At 48.8% G+C, this 22,587-nt stretch overlaps 1 protein-coding gene across 1 annotated transcript; it reads left to right on the top strand.

Moving 5' to 3' along the window:
- Window positions 1-608: 608 nt before the first annotated feature.
- LOC310828590 (uncharacterized protein) lies at window positions 609-6,323 on the top strand (the record flags this gene model as incomplete). Its single annotated transcript, XM_083706208.1, has 5 exons — window positions 609-868; window positions 1,389-1,551; window positions 3,563-3,611; window positions 4,440-4,838; window positions 6,222-6,323. The coding sequence occupies exons 2-5, from the start codon at window positions 1,421-1,423 to the stop codon at window positions 6,321-6,323; spliced, it is 681 nt and encodes a 226-aa protein (XP_083562334.1). The 5' UTR covers window positions 609-868; window positions 1,389-1,420.
- Window positions 6,324-22,587: the final 16,264 nt, after the last annotated feature.

Raw genomic sequence — 22,587 nt, 5'->3', positions numbered from 1 at the left:
TAGCGCTATGAGAATCCTCCATCAGAGACCACTAAATTTTCAAACTTGGGTCCCCAGCTGTTGTTGGACTACAACTCCCATCATCCCTGGCCACTGGTCCTGCTAGCTAGGAGTGACAGGAGTTGTAGTCCATCAACAGCTGGGGAGTTTGAGAAATGCTATACATGGTTTGAGAAATGCTATAAATGGTTTCCACACACAAATAGCTCAACCTGCACAAGCCAAGGGCAAATTTACTATCAAAGAAGTAACTCCAATATAACTCAAGTAAGCCTCATGCCCAAGTATCCCACATTAGAAAGAAATCAGAGGATTAGATCGAAATTACGTAAATCTGTTTTAGGTCCCATCACTATCAAGTACAGTGGTACCTCGGGTTACAGATGCTTCAGGTTACAGACGCTTCAGGTTACAGACTCCGCTAACCCAGAAATAGTACCTCGGGTTAAGAACTTTGCTTCAGGATGAGAACAAAAATTGTGCAGTGTGGCGCAGCAGCAGGAGGAGTCCCCATTAGCTAAAGTGGTGCTTCAGGTTAAGAACAGTTTCAGGTTAAGAACAGACCTCCAGAACGAATTAAGTTCTTAACCCGAGGTACCGCTGTAGTTGGGTTTGCAGATCCGACCAAAGCCCCTCCCCACAAGAAAACCCGAGCTTTCTCTCTCTCCTCTCAAGCTCTGCCATTGCTGTTCTCGAGGCCTAACTTTTAATGTTTAATTGGATCCCAAAGTCAGTGGACTTTGCCCACCTGGTTGCTGCAGCTAAACAGCCCAGACAAAAGACAAGAAACTGGAAGTCCCCACCTGGAGAAGTCTTCAGGATGCTTTTGCCGTGCTCCAGTGCGGGCTAGGAAACCAACCATTGGCAGGTAAGTACCGTGGTCTGTTAACCATCTCAAACAAATAAATAAATCGTTTCCTCCTGTGTCTATACCATCCCTTCTCCAAGGCACTCAGAGAAGACCTTCAGAGGTTCCACATTAACCTCAAAGAGCCGTCAGGGAGGCTGTGGGAGGGAGTTGCCTTGTAGCCCCCAAGCAACTTTCATGCCTGTAATGGGATTCAAACTAGAGCTTCTTTGTCTGAGCTCAAGAAAAGCCAATCTAGAGTCCTACAGATGTTGTTGCGCTCTAGCTCCGATCAACCTTAGCCAATGGTAAGAGATTGATAACTTTCTTGTCTATGGTTTTTGTCTCACCCTCTTCTAAAGCCATCCACAACAGTGGCCGCCAGTACTTTTTGCGGGAGCAAACTGGTTTTTAATCCATTTTAACATCTCTCCCCGTCCTTCTCCCCTTTAACGCACCTCCTTCAACCTTCCTTGATATCTGGTTTGTTAGAATGTCTTGAATTCGTACCTTCAGAAGCTTCTTTTTAATATACCACCAGGTGTGAGGATGCAATGATGCTAATTTGCTGACATGGACAGAAGTCCCAGCGTGAGAGCACGGGCTTCCCAGAGATTGTCGAATACTTTGGAGTCGCCGGGGAGAAAACAGAATTTTGGACCTGCACCTCTGGGAAGAAAGTCCGTTTCGGAATTAGTGGTTCAGTAAGGAGAACGCCTTTAGCATTTTTTTAAGAGTGGCTTTAATTACTTATTTCCTGGTGTTGCTTTTTTCCTTGGCTTTCTTTGATAGGTAAAGTGTTATTTTGCTATACAAGCAACGCAAACTGAAAATGAAAGGGCATCAATCACTAAAGCCCAAGAAACGGTCTCAATAAGGGGCAATTCATCGACAACCCTCATGCCACCTCCGAACAGCAAGAAAATGCAGGGAAACTTTTAACTAACTGTGCAGGGGATCTCAGCTGAACGTTGCTTATTTTGAATAGCATTACTGGAGGAGCTTGGCCACGGGATAAGGAATCTCTGGATAAGACAGCATGATAGTAACCAAATGCTTTGCGGAGACTCTGTTTTAATCCCAGTTCCAGCTGACGGGAAAAACAGCCTCCGAGAAGTGAAAGATAATCCACATACCTCCCAAACTGTTCCACCATAACCCCAAACACAGTCTCTCCCTTCCCACTAAATTACTGGTGGTCCAGGAACAGCAACAACAAATGGCTGGAGAAAGATGGAGGTGGGGTTCAATTATCTCCCTTTCTCCCTTTCCCTTTGTGTTGGCTAATAGCATGCCAGGGTGCAGGGACATACAGTGGTACATCGGGTTACAGACACTTCAGGTTATATACACTTCAGGTTACAGACTCCGCTAACCCAGAAATAGTACCTCGGGTTAAGAACTTTGCTTCAGGATGAGAACAGAAATCGTGCTCCGGCGGCGCGGCAGCAGCGGGAGGCCCCATTAGCTAAAGTGGTGCTTCAGGGTAAGAACAGTTTCAGGTTAAGAATGGACCTCTGGAACGAATTAAGTACTTAACCCGAGGCACCGCTGTATGGAAGATGTAGTTCTCATAAGGCGAAGGTGGGGGACCTGTGGCACTTTGGGTAGGGTTACCAGATGTCCCCGTTTCCTGGGGACAGTCCCCAGATTTGAGACTAAGTCCCTGGACAAATTCCATCCCTGGAATGTCCCCGGATTTCATCTAATGTCCCCGGGAAACACAGCGGTGGCAGTCTCAGCAGCCCGGAGCGGTTGGCTCTGGCTGGCTTCAGGAGCTGCTCAGAAGTCTCCATATGATGGTGGTGCAGGGGCTCTAAGATGCAGCTTCCAGGCTGCCTCCACCTTCCCTGACCCCAGCAGCTAAGCTGCGAAGGGAGGCTTCAGGCTGCCTATCAGAGCAGCCTCCCAAATCCTACTTGTGTGCAAGCAGGAGCGGGCAGGGATATCTCAGCTGTGAAGGGAGGCTTCACGCTGCCTATCAGAGCTTGCATGCAAGCAGGAGGGGGCAGGGATCTCTCAGTTAGGCAACGGGAAGCCTCCCTTTCCAGCTGAGAGATCCCTGCTCCCTCCTGCTTGCACGCAGGTAGAAGTTGGGATGGGGCTGCTCCAAAAGGCAGTGTGAAGCCTCCCTTCCCAGCTGAGGGATCCCTGCCCCCTCCTGCTTGCATGCAAGTAGGAATGGGATTGGGGCTGCTCCAATGGGAAGGGAGGCATTGGGCTGCCCGAGCCTCACCGCCGCCTCCACTCTCGGCCCTCCTTCTCTGCCTTCCATGCCTGACCCACCGCACACCGCTTCCCCACCACCACCACCGAAGAACCAACAACTCAGGGGCTGCCCAGGTTCATGGAGAAAGGAGATAGAAGCCTCGGAGGAAGGGGAAATGTGGTGGTTTAGTTCAAGGTGGTGGCCGCCCCTCAGCCACCGCCATCGCTGCAGCATCACTGTCCCGAAGGCGTAGTAATTAATTAATTAATTAATTAATTAAAGTGTCCCCCGGATTCATTGAAAAAAATCTCGTAACCTTAACTTTGGGTGCTGTTGGAACACCAACTCCCATAAAACCTAGCCAGCACTGGGTGGAAGTGATGGGAGATGTCATCCCAAGTGGCCATGAGTTCCACAGGTCAGCCAGTCCTGTCCTAAGGGCTCCCCAGGGAGGTGGTATGACTGGTTCGTTTTTGTTTCCCTGAGGTCTGTTTTCCTTATTGTAGGTATCAGAATATATCAGAAAATGCTTCCACAACTGAAGAGAAGTCAAAGGTGAGCGAGAAGGCCGAAGAGGTTTAAGTTAGACTGTGAACTTCCCTGAGATCTTTGGATGAAAGGCGGTATATAAATTTAATAAATTGACCTATTCCTCCCTCACCTCAACAGCGTACGAATCAGTATGGCTATTCTGACCCAGCAATGTCCTCTCACACACAGACAAACCACACTGCAACCGAAACTCTGCCTCCCTCTTGACACTCTGCTTCTTTTGCAGAATATATATTTAAATAAAACTTCCTCTTCCACAAAATTCAAAGGGTGCAGGGGTTTCGCTTCAGAATTTAGAAGACATAGAAAGGCAGTTTTTTAAAAAAACTATTTAAAGTTTTATTATGTTTTTCCATATGTTGGAAGTCGATGGGTGAGGTACAATTATTTATTATTATTATTATTATTATTATTATTATTATTATTATTATTATTATTATTTAGGGCATTGGTACCTGAACAGAGGCACCAGGTTGCCCCCAAGATTGTGGGGGCCCAACAGCCTTTAAACAAATATTGAGGGGACCGACATGCCTTTGGCCCCTGGAGTTGGCACACCTGGACCTAAATATGGAGTTCAGGGGGATGGATAATGTTGAAAATAAATGGGTATTGCATTTCTTTAATAAAATAGCTGTCCAGATCATGAATAATCATGGCAAGGAGAGTCGTTCAAGTGTAACAGGTCACCTGACTGGAGAGTGAATTTCGAAGCGAGACAAGGTTAAACATTGCAGGACGAGTTTTTTGCCCCAGTGGCATGTGCTAAAATAACAGTATATATGGGATATATGGTGTAGCCGGTAAGCCTGTTCTTTGTTACAGTTTCAGGTCCTGGAGAGAAGGCTTCTGCAGAAGGCCCCAGCGGATGGGTCTGGCCCCGAATCAGACGTCATCCAAAACAATGACCCCAGAGCCCCCGGGAGCAGATCCGCGGAGAATTTTACCCTCCAACACACCAGAGAAGTGAAGAACAAGAGCTGTGATTCCCAGGCTAGCTTTGACTCCCGAAAAGCTGCATTCTCACCACGTCTTGGCGGATTCCTTGCCAGAACATCAGCTGCTGACCTTCCTAGGAACAGCCAGATCGAGTCCGGGAAAATGGCAGCCACCCACCAGCCGAGCGCTGGGTCCAAGCCTGCTTCCATGCTCCTTTCCCAGGGAAACAGCAGAAGAGAGGGGAGGTACAACGTCGGCCCCCACCTGCAAGAAAACAAATCGGACGGCGAGGTGGGTGCCCTTTCTTATTCCAAAGAGCGTGAGGGAGGGGCAAGAATCCTGAAAGATACTCAGAGTCGAGGGTGGATTTCATGCTCTTTATTCAGCTTATAAGGGATGTGGGTGGCGCTGTGGGTTAAACCACAGAGCCTAGGACTTGCCGATCAGAAGGTCGGCGGTTCGAATCCCCGCGACGGGGTGAGCTCTCGTTGTTCGGTCCCTGCTCCTGCCAACCTAGCAGTTTGAAAACACGTCAAAGTGCAAGTAGATAAATAGGTACCGCTCTGGTGGGAAGGTGAACGGCATTTCCGTGCACTGCTCTGGTTCACCACATGACCTGGAAGCTGTACGCCGGCTCCCTCGGCCAATAAAGTGCCGCAACCCCAGAGACAACCACGACTGGACCTAATGGTCAGGGGTCCCTTTACCTTATTCAGCTCATAGTAGTGAGGGAATGAAAGTTCCCCCAAAATATCTGCTTTATATACATTATTTACACAATGGGTCCCACGTGATTGGCTAATTCCGGGATTCTCCTGTAGGCCAATCAGGTTGCAGATTCACTTCCACCTGGAGGTGGATTGGGTGGCTCCTGTGGACCAATCATTCTGCATTCTGAATCCTAAATGCTGCTGCATTTTGGATCCTATTCAACTCAGTACATAACAAATCCTGTCTGAAATCTTGGAAAGCTATGGCCAGTTAGTGTTTACAGTACTGAGACAATTGGACCCAGTGGGCTAACTTATACTATGGCAGCTTCCCAGGTCCCATTTTCAATCATAGCTCAGCTGGTAGAGCATGAGACGCTTCAATCTCAGGATTGTGGGTTCGAATCCCATGTTCGGTCAAAGATTCCTACGTTGAAGGGGGTTGGACTAGAAGACCGACGTGATCCCTTCCAACATCTATGATTCTGTGAATCCCTGGACTAGAGTTTTAAGGGATGAGGTATCAGCTGTTGGGAAAGGGATAGGAAAGACTTGGCCTGAGTGAGAAAACACATGGATCCAAACTACAAGAAAGAAGATTCCACCTAAACATTAGGAAGAACTTCCTGACAGTAAGAGCTGTTCGACACTGGAATTTGCTGCCAAGGAGTGTGGTGGAGTCTCCTTCTTTGGAGGTCTTTAAGCAGAGGCTTGACAACCATATGTCAGGAGTGCTCTGTTGGTGTTTCCTGCTTGGCAGGGGGTTGGACTCGATGGCCCTTGTGGTCTCTTCCAACTCTATGATTCTATGATTCTATGTTCAGATGTTAGACCTGTTGAAATCAACACACCTCACTTAATGTGTTCTGTTTCTTCATGAGGTCTCGAGACTTCAGCAAGTGACTTCACACCATGCCCATTGGCCTCATAACACACCTTGTCTTGTCACTTTGTCACCATCCAGGAAGAGCTACTCACAAGGAGAAAGAATGCATCTCCTCTCCCTTCGACAACGCTTCGTGCAGCTGCTACCTGCGCCTCAAGAAAAGTCAACAGCTGTGAGTGAACTAATCTGTTTTGGTCCCTGGGGGGGGGGGGAATCCTTCCTTTTAGCAACCATGATCCGGTCAAGATTTGGCATACAGTCATACCTCGGGTTATATGTGCTTCAGGTTGAGCGTTTTCAAGTTACGCTCCGTGGCGACCCGGAAGTAATGGAGCACGTTACTTTTGGGTTTCGCCGCATGTGCAGACACTCAAAATGACGTCACGCACATGCACGGAAGCGGCAAAACACAACCCACACACGTGCAGACACACAGTCATGTCTTACGTGTTACTCAGGATGCGAACGGGGCTCCGGAACGGATCCTGTTCGCATCCAGAGGTGCCACTGTAATGACATGTCCCCAAGCAATCGCGTCACCTCAAGAACCTGTAAAGGTAAAGGAACCCTTGACCATTAGGTCCAGTCACGGACGACTCTGGGGTTGCGGCGCTCATCTCGCTTTACTGTCCGAGGGAGCCGGCGTACAGCTTCCGGGTCATGTGGCCAGCATGACTAAGCCGCTTCTGGTGAACCAGAGCAGTGCACGGAAACGCCATTTACCTTCCCGCTGGAGTGGTACCTATTTATCTACTTGCACTTTGATGTGCTTTCGAACTGCTAGGTTGGCAGGAGCAGGGACCGAGCAACGGGAGCTCACCCCATCACGGGGTTCGAACCACCATCCTTCTGATCGGCAAGCTCTAGGCTCAATGGTTTAGACCACAGAGCCACCCACGTCCCTTGTTGTTGTTTTTGTTTAGTCGTTTAGACTAGAGCACTCCTGTCTTCCACTGCCTCCCACAGTTTGGTCAGACTCATGTTTGTAGCTTCGAGAACGTTATCCAATCATCTCGTCCTCTGTCGTCCCCTTCTCCTTGTGCCCTCCATCTTTCCCAACATCAGGGTCTTTTCCAGGGAGTCTTCTCTTCTCATGAGGTGGCCAAAGTATTGGAGCCTCAGCTTCAGGATCTGTCCTTCCAGTGAGCACTCAGGGCTGATTTCCTTAAGAATGGATAGGTTTGATCTTCTTGCAGTCCATGGGACTCTCAAGAGTCTCCTCCAGCACCATAATTCAAAAGCATCCATTCTTTGGCGATCAGCCTTCTTTATGGTCCAGCTCTCACTTCCATACATCACTACTGGGAAAACCATGGCTTTAACTATACGGACCTTTGTTGGCAAGGTGATGTCTCTGCTTTGTTGGCAAGGTGATGTCTCAAGGTGATGTCCCACGTCCCTTACCCTTGCTTCAATCTCTTCTCTACTTTTGCATCACTTGAAGAATTTTATAAACTCATTAAAAATACCAAGGGGGGAAGGGGGGAAAGGAAAAACTTGGTGTTCCCCCACACTGCACAACAACCACAGATCTTGCTAGAAAAGACAACAGGACTTTTATGATTGAAGTGCTGTTCTATTCTCACCAATTTATCGGCGGGGTTTCTATTAAAATGTTGTTAGAGCAATCACCATTGAGAAAGCTCAGAGTGCCACCTGGTGGGGAATGTGCTGTTTCCTTCTCCTGGAAATCCTAATTCAGGGATGGGGAACTTGTGGTCCTCCATAAATTGTTGGACTCCAACTACCATAATATTGTGTGAAGGCAATAGCCCTCCCATGTTTGGCCACCTCTTCTGTGGCTATGAGTGTGGAAGACAATTGTAACTCCCAAATGCATCCATTCATCGGAAGTGTGTTTGCCCTGTTCTCAGCTACTGAGGAATGTGTGGAGGTCGGGCACGATTCTGCTACTCCTTTCCATGCCATCAGGGCAGGACTTTGGGGCAGAGGTCCATGGCCCCAGGCAACAGAGCAGGACCGGCCCACCCATGAGGCAAAGTGAGACGGCTGTCTCAGGCAGAAAGACCCACAGGGACGGCAAATCCCACTGCAGAGATTTATCTACTTGTTCCTGATGTAAATCTTCCCTCACCCCTTCTTCCCTGGCAGGGAAGGGAGGGACGCCATTTTGTTGCTTGCCTTAGGCGCCAAAATGTCTTGGGCCAGTCCTGCAACAGAGTGAAAAGGAGGGCCCCCAAACACAGCAAAGTGCAATTATTATTATTATTATTAAATTTACATACCACCCTTCATCAAAATATCTCAGGGCGGTTCATGTTTTGAAGTAATAGTGAAGTAATAGACATTGGCATCTATGTGGAGAGAGGGGGGCATGAGACCATTATGTCCGGAGTCTAACATTATGTTGTTTAGGGAAGTTTTTAATGTTTGATGTTTTATTGCACTTTTAATTCTGTTCGGAGCCTCCCAGAGTGGTGCGCACCGACCCCTCTCGCTCTCCAGGCTGCAGGAAGCTATCCGCAAGCCTTGCGCACCCAGGGGGAGTTCCCCCGGGCGCGCAAGGCTTGTGGGTGGCAGCCTGCAGCCCAGAGCACTGGCGCCCTCCAGAGGACACCCCGTGCTTCGCGCAGGTGTCGGCAAGCCTCACACACCCGGGGGATCTCCCCCCGGGAGCGCAAGGCTTGCGGGCAGCACCTTGCAGCGCGGAGCTCGGGGCGCCCTCCAGAGGATGCCCCGTGCTTCAGGCAGGTGTCCGCAAGCCTTGCGCACCCGGGGGAACTCCCCCCGGGTGCGCAAGGCTTGCAGAGATGCCCTGTGTTTTGCGCAGGTGTCTGGAAGCCTTGCAAGCCTGGCGGGAGTTGCCGCCGGGCTCGCAAGGCTTGCGGATAGCAGCCTGTTCTGGGGGCTGGTGTCGGGGGAAGCTCAGGCTTCCTCTGCCCCAGCCCTGCGGCTGGGGGGGGGGGAAATAATTTTTTTTATTCATTCCCCCCCCCAAAAAAAGAGGTGCGTCCTATGGGCCAGTGCGTCCTATAGCGCAAAAAATACGGTATTTCTATATCATCTATCTATCTATCTATCTATCTATCATCTATCATCAATCTATCTATCTATCATCTATCTATCCATCTATCTATCTATCTATATCTATCTATCTATCATCTATCTATCTATCTATCTATCTATCTATCTATCTATCTATCTATATCATCTATATCTATCATCTATCTATCTATCTATCTATCTATCTATCTATCTATCTATCTATATCTATCTATCATCATCTATCTATCATCTATCTATCTCTATCTACCGTCTTCTCTTTATCTTTTCTGTCTCCCTATTTCTCGATTTTTTTTCTTTCTCCATATTTTGGTTTCTCGTTATCCTCCGTCTTTAACGACAAAAGTTTGACTTTTGTTGTATTTTATGTTGATAACCTGAGACGGGCCCAGGCTCTCTCACCCTTGGGCGGGGGGGTGACTGCTTATTCATGGCTCTTTATTTAAGCTGCGTTACGGAAGGCGAAGGGAAGATGCCTTTGGCCTCAGAAGTATACCTTTTATGCACCGCATCCATAAATAAGCTAATTGTCATGAAGGAGGCATTTCTGTGTGCTGTTGTTTAGTGTCCAGGGTGAAGGTGAATGAATCTGCAGGGGAGAGGAATCCACCGGCATGAGGTCACCCTTTCCGTTCTTGGGGAAGCTCCATTTCCCAGCCCCCAGGCCTCTAAATGCACTTGCCAGCAATGACATCTGACACTGGGAAAAGCCATTCCTTTCCCAAAAATGCTCCTGAAATGTTTGCTCAGCCGAGTGTCACCCAGAGCTCGGCTGTCACAAACCCGGGTGATACAATGACACATTTGTGACATAGCTAGGAGATGCGTAGGGATGAGCGGACTGGCTAGTTTTTGCTGCCTCTTCTGTTTTCTCATTTTCCCAAGGATTATTTATTTATTTGATTTAACAAAACCAAGCTTTTCCAAAACATAAAACAAAGCAAACATGAAAATTGTCATAAAGGACAAATAGATAAAAGACAAAGTTTAAAAACTGATATTTTAAAAAATCAACATGTTGGTAATTAAAATCAGGAGTTGATATAAAATCAGATTAAAACAGCCTGGGCCAGGCATGTCCGAAGTCTGTTTCAGGGGCCTAATCCGGCTGTGGCGGTTTATTTTCTGGGGTAAAATCCTAAAAAAAACCTCAACAACTTCAAAAAAGCCCAACAACTTTGGCTGGCCCCCACGGCCCTTCACTTCATCAAATCTGGCCCTCTTTGAAAAAAGTTTGGACATTACTGGCCTAGGCTATCTGAAGGACCATATTCTCCCATACCTGTCTTGGCCCTGAGATCTTTGGGGGAGACCTTTCTCTTTGTCCCCGCACCCTCACAGGAATGCTTGGTGGGGAAGTGGGAGAGGGCCTTCTCAGTGGTGGCTCCCAGACTTTGGAATTCACTCCCTAGAGAAGCCAAATTATCTCCCTCCTTGTTGTTCTTCCTCTGGCAGGTGATGATGTTCATTCCAAAAGGCCTTTGGGAACTGACCGTTTTTGAAGCAGTGCTGTGCTATTTTTATTATTTGTATTTTAATCAATTTGTTTGTGTAATATTGTTTTACTTCTGATAGAGTTTAATTACTTATTAATGGTGATCTTTTCTATGTTTTTAGCTATTTGTATTTTATCTGTGTTGCTTTAGTCTTTGTATGGACTCACCTTGAGGAGGTGAAAATGCGAGATATTATTATTATTATCAGCTCTGGGGAAAATGCGAGATATTATTATTATTATTATTACATGTCACACACACACCAGGAAAAGAGTACATACCTGTCAACTACCTCATTTGGGGCTTAGATCTTGCCTTTTCACATCCACAATCTCGCGCAGCACCTCCAAAACATGTGTTTTGGGGCACTGTGCCCGAAAAAGTGCTTTTTCAGGTCCACGATCTCACCATGCCCCCCAAGTGCTTTTTTTCTGGGTCCGCAATCTCCTGTGGGTCGTGCGATTTGTGGAGGATTTCGGTCCCAGAAGATGGTGTCCCAGATTTGGGCCATGTCCCGTCAGAGGGTGCGAGATCACCGGTCGTGACGTGCTCAGAGGCACCTTGCCCATTCCTGTCTTAGAGCCTATATTAGTTCGAGGGATCCTTATCAGGAGAAAATGAGACACAGACCTCCCATGGCCTGGGCTTAAGGTAAAGGTAAAGGGACCCCTGACCATAAGGTCGAGTCACGGACAACTCTGGGGTTGCGGCGCTCATCTCGCTCTATAGGCTGAGGGAGCAGGCATACAGCTTCCAGGTCATGTGGCCAGCATGACTAAGCCGCTACTGGTGAACCAGAGCAGCGCACGGAAACACCGTTTACCTTCCCGTTGGAGTGGTACCTATTTATCTACTTGCACTTTGACGTGCTTTTGAACTGCTAGGTGGGCAGGAGCAGGGACCAAGCAATGGGAGCTCACCCCATCACGGGGATTCGAAATGCCAACCTTCTGATCAGCAAGTCCTAGGCTCTGTGGTTTAACCCACAGCACCACCTGCGTCCCAATGGCCTGGGCTGGACGGGGGCAAAAAACAAACAAACAAACAAACAAAACCACTGCAGGCCAAGACCTTGGGCTTAACTGGGCTTTAGACTGGGCTAATGGTCTGAAATTAGTTTCTGATCTCACGAGGTGCGTTTGACGTGGTGCCGTCGTCGTCATGACACAACACCTCAGAGCATGATTCAGCAAAGCGTCCTTAGTCCCCGATGTGCTTTTTCCCTTACCGAATTACGATTTACCGAGGGTGGAGGCGGCAGTGGGGGCTTCACGGATGAGTCAGCCCTCTTGGCACCGCGAATTTTGTAGGACACGCTGAGGCTCCTTCTACTGCTCCCATACTGGTGTACAAGAAATCGTGATTGACTCAGCCTGATGGAATAGCAGCGGCTGCCCCCTAAAAATAGACCAGCCTTTTCACCCTCCCAACATAGCTCAGGATTCCAAGATATAATCAGCTGCGAGGGGCCGGCTGGAGACACTCAGAGCCAGGATCGGAGCGTGGAGCAGGTCTCTCCTCCCTAGGATATTCCAACGGCCCAGCCTTTCCAAGACTCCAACCCAGGACTTGCTGTTGCAGATTGCTGGGAACTCTCCGTAAGTCATTTCTTGATATATTGCAAAGGGAAGGGGAAGCTAACGGAACCTAAATCTGTGGATTTAGGTGGGAGTTAGGGATTGTCAAATATCTTGTTGAGCGAAGCCAGGTTAAAGTACCTGGTTTTTCTACGTTGAGCCAAAATTTCTGCCGGATGGTGGTCATTGTTATTTTTCTGTAGTCAGGCATGTGTTCCTTTGGCCTGGTGAACAGTCACATCCAGATTGTGACCTGACTCTTTTGGAAGCTGGTCTATCTTTTGATGTGGGCATAACTGGTCCCAGATGCGAAGGGTGGACCTAGATTCAGGTCTCGGGCAAATCCACTGAAAAATGGATAAAGAGAGTATTTCCACAAACGTCCCACCCCACCCTCCAGACACACATTTTCACTCTTCCTGAGATCTTGGAGGGGTTTCTGCCATTCAGAGCCTGAAGCTACAGGTGGTCTTTCTGACATAAACCGTTCCCGCCTGCCTCTGTTGTGTTTTATCTCATATTGTGGTTTTAGAGTGTTATTTTAATTGTCGTTGTTGTGCTTTAATTACCTGAGTAATGGTGGCGTGGAATTTTAGAGTGGGAATGGGGGATCTTGGAAGGCGCCTAGTCGAAACCTCTTGTGTGATGGAGTGATCAGACCGAAGAACTGTTGAATGGAAAGGGACCACAAGGATCATTTAGTCCAACCCCCTACAATCAGCTAAAGAATCCAAAGGGCAGCTCTGTATACCCTAGACCAGGATTCCCCAAACCTGGGTCTCCAGCTGTTGTTGGACTACAACTCCCATCATCCCTAGCTAGCACGACCAGTGGTCAGGGATGATGGGACCTGTAGTCCAAAAACAGCTGGAGACCCAGGTTTGAGGAACCCTGCCTTAGACCACTCTTCCCCAACCAGAGATTCTCCAGAGACTATAACTCCCATCAGCCCCAGATGAAACAGCTACACATAGAGATTCACTGCAAATATTTGGTCTAGTCTAGAGAGTGGATAAGGGACACAGGTGGTGCTGTGGGTTAAACCACAGAGCCTAGGGCTTGACGATCGGAAGGTCGGCGGTTCGAATCCCGGCGACAGGGTGAGCTCCCGTTGCTCGGTCCCAGCTCCTGCCAACCTAGCAGTTCAAAAGCACGTCAAAGTGCAAGTAGATAAATAGGTACCACTCTAGCGGGAAAGTAAACAGCGTTTCTGTGCGCTGCTCTGATTCACCAGAAGCGGCTGAGTCATGCTGGCCACATGACCCGGAAGCTGTACGCCAGCTCCCTTGGCCAGTAAAGCAAATTGAGCGACACAACCCCAGAGTCAGCCATGACTGGACCTAACAGTCAGGGGTCCCTTTACCTTTAGAGAGTGGATGGTTTTACATCAAATGAGTGAAACCTGATCTGGCGGTTGGGTGACTTCGGGTGCTGATCATCATGACTTCAAAGCACCACCCAGGGCTTGGAAAGGCCCTGTAGGGTGCTTTGAAGTGCCATGGTCCAGCCATCTTCAAAGCAGCACCTTGAAGGCGCTTCAAGCCTGCATGTTGCAGGGATTGGCCTTGCAGTCAAGTTTTGGGGGAAACGGCTTCATGGGTGAAATTAGAACCTAACCTGGGCCAAACTGAACTATCCACAGACAAGAGAGTAAGGTGTGGAGAGACTTTCTACTCATGAGGCATTGCACAGTGTTTTCATTGCTGTCTTCAGAAATATATTACATAGCAAGATGAAAGAGTTGGTGCCCAGCAACATGGGGGTGCTTATTATGGAATGGACCTCCTATTCCCCTCATATAATTGCAATTCCCAGAGCTCCCTTAGAAGAGAGACTGACACACCCTCCAAGTGGCCCTATGTTCCAGGGACTGTCTCAGATTTACAGAAGCCGTCCTGGTTTCTGATTTGATCCCGCCATGTCCCGCTTTTCCTTAAGACGTCCCTATTTTCATCAGATAAATGTTGGTGGGGATGTCTCTATATTCATGGGAGGAATGTTGGAGGGTATGGACTGAGTGTTAAACCACAATGATAATTTCAGTTCTGTGAGGGGAATAGGGGCTTCGTAAGAACTCTCAAAGAGGGACGCAGGTGGCGCTGTGGGTTAAACGACAGAGCCTAGGACTTGCTGATCAGAAAGTCGGTGGTTCGAATCCCCGCGACGGGGTGAGCTCCCATTGCTTGGTCCCTGCTCCTGCCCACCTAGCAGTTCAAAAGCATGTCAAAGTGCAAGTAGATAAATAGGTACCACTCCAGAGGGAAGGTAAACAGCATTTCCATGCGCTGCTCTGGTTCGCCAGAAGCGGCTTAGTCATGCTGGCCTGACCTGGAAGCTGTACGCCGGCTCCCTTGGCCAAAAAAGCGAGATGAGCGCCGCAACCCCAGAGTCGGTCATGACTGGACTTAATGGTCAGGGTTCCCTTTACCTTTACCTTTAAGAACTCTCAGCACCCTTGGCAAACTACAACTCCCAAAATTCTTTGGGGGAACCCATGGCTGTTTAAAGCAATAGGATAGCTCTTCAAATGCATGGTGCAGCCTGCATAAAACAAAGGTGAAGAACGAAAGGGAAATGGATCCGCAGTTGCTTTTCACCGTTTGTTTTGATTCCTCCTTGCCCCCTGCAGCTACCAATTCATTTCAGCATCTGTAAAACAAATCTGGGTGCATTACATTTCATTTTCCATTCATTTTTATTTTAAAAAATGCGCAGCCTTAAAATACCACCCTCTGCCTGTCTGGACAACTACGCTCCGTTCATCGCCAGCAATGCGACGATAATTCCAAACAATACCACCGGCTCACGCATTGTATTTCTGAAAGCTCTTTAACATTCCAAAGGATCCCTCCTGCAACCCCCTGGCCTTTTGCACGGGAATGAAACTGGGCTTCTCTCACCAGCTGCCCGCTCAAAGGCAAACCTCCTCTCGCCCCCACATCCCAAAATGCCACCAGCAGTTGTTACTCGCCTTTGCATTTTTGAACCAGGAATAGCAGCTCTGCATTCTTTCAAACATGATTATCTCCCCTGCCTGCCCACCCCCCTCCACCCCCCAATCCTGGTTTTTCTCTCAGGCCAAATGTAACAAGCACAATGACTTTTGTCTCAAACAAGGGGCCATTTGCAAGGAATGTGTGCGAAAAGGGGGTGGGGGGGGGGAGAGAGACTGCCCCTTCCGAGGGTTCAGCAGAAGGAACGTGTTAATTCTGCACCATCAGCTATTCAGTGGACAATCGCATTTGCCTGCTCAAAAGTAAGTCCCACAGAGCTCGGTGAGGGATAAGATTGTAGCCTAAATGGGTGTCATGGAATTATGGTGCAAGCCCAGAGGGTAGGACTCGAACCCATGGCTTCACGTAACAAGATTCCAACTAAACATCAGGAAGAACTTTGTGACAGTAAGAGCTGTTTGTCAGCAGAACCGTCTCCCTCGGGAGGTTGTAGACCAGGCATAGGCAAACTCAGCCCTCCAGATGTTTTGGGACTACAACTCCCATCATCCCTGACCACTGGTCCTCCTGTTAGCTAGGGATGATGGGAGCTGTAGTCCCAAAACATCTGGAGGGCCGAGTTTGCCTGTGCCTGTTGTAGACTCTCCTTCCTTGGAGGTTTTTGAGCAGATGTTGAACGGCCACCTGTCACGTATGATCTAGCTGAGATTCCTGCATTGCAGGGGGTTAGACTATAGGACCTTCGGGGTCCCTTCCAACTCTACAATTCGGTGATTCTACTATTTCAAAGACCATGTGGTTGAGGTGAGGGTGGGGAGTGATTTCCAGCGGCTGTGCTAGATCTTTGAAGCTGCCCCTTCCATTTGCATCCGCCTTCAGACTTCATTGCTTGCCTGGACCAGAAAAGGCCTTGCAGAGAGAGAGAGAGAGAGAGAGAGAGAGAGAGAGAGAGAGAGAGAGAGAGAGAGCTGGGATGGCGTTGCTCCATCAGGAATGCAGACAGGATCAGGGTCCTGGCAGCAGGACAATGGCATTGCCAGCACAAAGACGAAAAGGGGGCGGAGCAGGGCGGTGCCAGGGGGCTAAGCGTACACCCATTGCCTGAATGGGGCTTGCAGGCTTGCATATATAGCTGGACCCATCACCCTCCAGTTAAAAGGATGCATTGGCTCCCACCCCCCACCCCTGGGGCTATTATTGCTGCTTATCCATCTATGAGAATCCCCCGAGGCCAGGGGCACAAGTGGCGCCGGCGCTTAGCAAGCCTTTTGTCAAGGCCCGAATTATCTTGCAGCGGAGCAAAAGGGAGAGGGATTAGGGGAGAGGCCACGCGAGTGAATTCCTTAACTTCCAGCCACAGATACGCGGGCCGTTGGAAGGCAGGGCTGGGATGCTTGACGTCCTTGGTCCAGGCCAAGATACCTCTCCGCAGAAGCTCAGGCAGGGCAAAGACAGATGGAGTGCAAGTGGGAGGAAAAGATGGCGGGCCGTTCTAGCATTTTGCCAAATTTATTCAGTCTTACCAAATAGGTTTTTGGGTGTGAGGAATTCAGATCTGCTTTTATTTTGCGATTGGACCACGCTGGAAAAATCCCCTTGGAATGACCCTCCATCAAAAGGTCATGAATTCATGGAGATGGGGAGAAAATGGCACTCAGGGCCTTTTTGCAACCAGAAAGGTCTCTGTGATCATCACTGCTGCCACACAGAACCAGAGGGTTGCAAGGGACCGTGAGGGTCACCTGGTCCAACTTCCTGCCATTGAAGGAAACTTCCCCAACATGGGTCTCGAACCCACAACCCTGAGAATAAGAGTCTCATGTTCTACCGAATGAGCTATCCAAGCTGATGTGGCAGTGAGAATGTTTTATTATTATTATTATTCTTAAAAAAGGAACTTACAAGGAACTTCCACTGCTTCCTAAGGAATCAAAACTTTGAGGGAATGTCACCCCTCCCCATTTTACTTAAACCCCCTCACCGACTTTCAAAGCTTAAAGTTCTTCCAGTTCAGCACTAAATAAATTTATTACTATTATTATTATTATTATTATTATTATTATTAATACCGTGCCCATCTGGCTGGGTTTCCACAGCCACTCTGGGCGGCTTCCAATACAGTGGTACCTCGGGTTTAAGTACTTAATTCGTTCCAGAGGTCCGTACTTAACCTGAAACTGTTCTTAACCTGAAGCACCACTTTAGCTAATGGGGCCTCCCGCTGCCGCCGCGCTGCTGGAGCACAATTTCTGTTCTCATCCTGAAGCAAAGTTCTTAACCCGAGGTACTATTTCTGGGTAAGTGGAGTCTGTAACCTGAAGCGTATGTAACCTGAAGTGTATGTAACCTGAGGTACCACTGTATTAAAAACAATACAGCGTCAGACATTAAAAACTTCCCTAAACAGGGCCACCTTCAAGTTGTCTTTTAAAACTAAAATAGTTGTTTATTGCCTTGACATCTGCTGGGAGGGCATTCCACAGGGCAGGCGCCACCAGCGGCATAGCGTGGGTTGTCAGCACCCGGGGCAAAGCAAGTAATTTGCGCCCCTAACCCGGGGCAAGGCAAGTAATTTGGCCCCTAACCCCTAACCTGCCGCCGCTGCCAGCTTCTTCTTGCTGCTGCCTGGGCTGGTCGGGTGTGGTTCTCTCCCGCGCTCAGCGCTGTGCTGGGCGGCCGCTGCACTGTCCCTCCCCCAGATAGTCCCTCACTCTCTCTCCGCACCGCACGCCTGGCACCCACCCCCTCCACAGTTTGTGGAGGCTCGGATCGGATTCGCACAGCCAGCACTGCAGTGAGAGAGAGTGAGTGAGCCAGGTAGGGGCAGAGAGCTGCGAGTGCGAGCACGTGCCCCCAGATGTTGCGCCCGGTGAGGCCGGCCCCCCCTACACCCCCCACGCTACGCCACTGGGCGCCACTACCAAGAAGGCCCTCTGCCTGGTTCCGTGTAACCTCACTTCTCGCAGCGAGAAGCCCCTCGGAGCTGGACCTCAGTATCCGGCTTCTCCTTGCTTCCTCGCCTTGGCTTTTCCCTTGCAAGGATGGTTTAGGATTCCTAAGATTCCATGACGTTCAGTGAAGAAATCTCAAATCACATCAATGAGGGCTTGGGGTATATTCCAGGCGAACATTTCTACTATGGCATGACTGCATGGTGGGTTTGAATGCAATAGCAGGGGCGGACTTTGGTAATCTTTCGTAATATGGTGCCCTGTGCAAGGCCATAATTTTGCACCCCAAAATTGATCTTCTCAATTATGGGGCTTCTAAATTTGCACCCCCTTGGCTCAGTACCCGGCGTGGGGAAGCTGCCCATACCATCCTAAATCTAGCAATGGCAAGAGAAACTAGTCTTAAAATTGACTCTTATCAGGGTTGTTGGTCTGTACAGGCCCTTTTCATTGGAGATGGGGGCAAAGTGACCCACAAGAAAAAAAGAAAAAAGTCTGGTTTTCCCCTAGTACCTGCTTTGCCTCACTCCCAGTAATTCCAGTACTGTGCAGGATGGAAAGCAGGGAGTGGGGGGCAGGAAGGCTTAGCCTTAGGCTGGAGACAGACAGACAGACAGACAGACAGACAGGCTGAAGCAGTGGAGTGAGTCATGTGGCTGTAAGGGGGCATGGCTCTCTTCTACTCAGAAGTAAACCTAGGATGCTGGGGGATGTAGAGGCCACCAGCACAAGGTGAGGCAACCAGCAAGCGGCAAAGTATTTGCAAATTGAAGAAGTAGAATTCTTAAATGACCCTTGAGATCCCTCCCAACTCGACAATTCTATGGTTCCATGACTTTGGAGGACTGGAAATGGCCAGCAGGCAGCAAAGGGGGAAAGGAAGCCGGAAGGGGCAAGTACTTAGTGGCGTGATCCAAAGAGATGGGGTGTGAAAGCTGGGAATCCCAATGTAACCCCAAAACTGAAGTATGCCAGACTCCTGCTGCAGGGCAGAATGCAATGTACCCATTCTAGAAATCCTTTTCACACTCCTCCGTTAGGAGAAAACCAGGCTTTTGCTCCAGGGCTTTTCAGCAAACATCTCTCTCCTCTTTCACATAATCATTCAGCCACATGGGGCACCTCTAGACTTGTCAGCATTTTTGCAGATACTGGGATAAAATTTAGGTTGGTGTTATTGATGTGTCCTGTCACCCACTTGAAAAGAGAAACCAAATAGTTGCAGTTAGGAAAGTGACAGGGAAAGGTATTGAAATTTGTGGGACGTCTGAAAGATGAATGGGAAGTTGTCTAAAAAACCTGCAACCCAACCAGGACGAATGCTGAATAAAGACCCAACGGAATCTAAACTCCGCAGGAGTTTTGTGCAAGCAAATTAGGAAGAACTCTCAGCCAATAGGTGGTCTGGGGAACAGGCGCCAGGCTTAACCCAAAATGATCTGGTGAATTCTTATGCAAGATGCTTTTCAAGGAAACATCTATAAATCCAGTGATGTTTGCCAGGGTGGTGGTGTTTTTTTGTACACCCATCGGGCATCGCTATATCTTGCCCACTGTTAAGTTCAGGCCCTGGGTTTGCAAGTTCCTCATTAGGCGAAACATCTGAGAAATTTCGAGGGAAGCTAAAAGGAGTTCGGCAAGGGTAGGGAAACTCCTTGTTGTGGGGTGGCATGCTGTTAAGGCAGCAATGCTGATAAAAATAATCAAGGCTTGGTGCGATCAGTGCATGGATCACTGTTCTCCCAAGGAAGAAAGGCAGGCTGCGGTGCAACACAGCTCACACCAGGCTAGACTGGGTGCTGTGCCTCTCTGCTCCTGCAGAGAGAGAAATCCTGCTGGCATTTGGGGCAGCCACAGCAGGGCTTATGCCGCGACACACAATAGGGTTTTTTCGCTTAGCAGGCCTCTTTGTCCGGGGCAGATGGGTTCAGCAGCAAAGCTGACAACACGCTCTTGGCCACCTCCGGCAGAGAGGCTGGGCGCTGAGCTTGCAGCTTTGCCTTTTTTTTAATAGGCGGTTGCGTCCGTCGGCAAGCCAGGGGTGGATGGTGGCACTCAGCCGGTCTGGAGAAGGAAGCCATCGATGCTAACAGGTGGGTGGCACGCTGGACAACATGCACGCCATGGTTTTAACGCAGCAGCAAAACAGGGCAGGGCAGGAAGGGGGAGAGGAGAAGGAGTTGTCTATTTGACTATATATTCTGGATCTTGGAGCAATCTGGGTATTGCATGAGCATTTTTAGTAATGACGGCTACAGTGGAGAGAAAAAACGAGTCAAGTGTAAAACAGCCTCTGCCGACCTCATGGCCTCCAGATCTTTTGGACTACCTGCTGCTGATGGGAGTTGTAGTCCACAACATCTGGAAGGCAGCCAGTTCGGCAGAGATTGATGGATGCCACAGGTTGACTACTCAAGAGTTTGAGCTATTTGTAGCAAGGAAGGGAAAAGGCAACCTGGCCAAAGTAGCCGATCTCACCCACAGAGAGGTTGCCAGCTTTCAACTGTTGGGTGTGAGGCTGTGCTCATAGTGTACATCTTAACATTTAGACATTAACTATGTTTTTTGGCACCAGTGATAAGCTTTCCTCCAGATGCAATAGCAGTTACAGTGCGTGTGTGTGTGTGTGTGTGTGTGTGTGTGTGAGAGAGAGAGAGAGAGAGAGAGAGAGAGAGAGAGAGAGAGAGAGATTGGAACAGAGGTGGAAGCAAAGGTTTAAAGCCCTCCCCAACTATGATCCCAGTTTGGATCAGTGCCCCTCCCATATGGCTGCTATTTACAAAACACCAGGCAGCCCCTTGCATGATTATCGCCAAGTCATATTATGGGCATAGCCAGGATTTATTGGGGGGGCAGGGTTTATGGGGGGGGCAGAACCGAGTTCTCTGCGACACAACTGGTCAGTAAGTTAAGTAGTTTTATTTATTTACTTGATTTGGGGGAAGGGCAGCTGACCCCCTTCTTGCCCCCTGGCAATGCCTATGGGTTATATATGATGTCATGAGTTGGGAGGGTGGGCGTGGCTTGAAAGAAATGGCCTTGCAGGCCAAATTGGAAACACTACTGGGTCAAATTAGGTCTGCGGGGTTGGAGTTCCCCCGCTCCTCTTTTGGAGAAAGGGAAATCCTGTCTGTTTTTCATTTTCTGCCAGAAGTGTATGGAGTTTGCAGGCCTGGTCACCCCTTCTGACTGCCGCTGTATTGAGGACATGCATCTGGTCTGATCTAGCTGGCTCCTCTTATGTTCTTATATGCAATCAAAATATTATTATTTCTTTTTCAAAAAACCCGTCGTTGGCATTTCCAGGCTGAGAACCCGCCACTCTGGTGGCCACCATGCTTTGCTTTGCTTTCTCACAGAGGAACTGGAGACTCCTGAACATAGCTGTCAACGTTTCCCTTTTTTTAAGGGAAATTCCCTTATTCTGAATAGGATTCCTCACAAGAAAAGGGAAAAGTTGACAGCTATGCTCCTGAACGCTTTCTAAACTACCTTCTGTTGCATTTCATCCACCTCACTCTTCCTGACTCTGTTCTATGGTCATAACTCTCGGTTCTCGCTGCTGACAATCTGCTCTCACAATCACTGCTCTCAAGTTGCAGGCATACCCGAAAAGTTTGCTCTCACCTGCTTGGTTTTACACTTCAGTAGACCCACACCTCACAAGCGTCCTGGAAAAAAACAGAACACCCTGCTTTTTCCTGCAAGAGCACTGGTCACTGTGATCTCGCATGGTTTTGCACTGAGATCTCACCTTGAAAAAGCACGTACCGTATTTTTCGCTCTATAAGACGCACCAGACCACAAGACACACCTAGTTTTGGGAGGAGGAAAACAAGAAAAAAAATATTCTAAATCTCAGAAGCCAGAACAGCAAGAGGGATCGCTGCACAGTGAAAGCAGAAATCCCTCTTGCTGTTCTGGCTTCTGGGATAGCTGCGCAGCCTGCATTTGCTCCATAAGACGCACACACATTTCCCCTTACTTTTTAGGAGCGAAAAAGTGAGTCTTATAGAGCAAAAAATACGGTATTTTGGAGCCGCAATCTTGTGCAGCACTCCAAAACGTGCACTTTTTGATGAGAGCACGCCCCCCCCCCATGTGTGTCTTTTGGGCCATGTGTGATCTCATACAGGTCACATGACTTGCAGGGAGCACAGACAGGAAGTTCCACGTCGCCGTTTAGGGACTCTGCATGTTGGTGGGTATGGGGACCTTGCTTTGTCTGGGACAGAGCTTGATTCTGCTACAACTTCCCATTATCCCTCCCAAGAAACACATTTCTCCACTTGGAACTCAGGGCTGGGGGAATTTCAGGGACGCACCCAGAACATCTGGAACAATGTTTGATTCTGAGTCTGGATTGACTACTAATTTGGATGCCACATATCGCAGAAGAGCATTAATTAAGTTGCCAAGCCACAGCAGAAATTGGTTGCTTG

This window comes from Podarcis gaigeae, assembly GCF_964106915.1.
Source record: "Podarcis gaigeae genome assembly, chromosome: 12".
Lineage (NCBI taxonomy): Eukaryota > Metazoa > Chordata > Lepidosauria > Squamata > Lacertidae > Podarcis > Podarcis gaigeae.
Note: the sequence above shows the minus strand (reverse complement) of the source record. Positions and strands in the feature narration are given on the sequence as shown.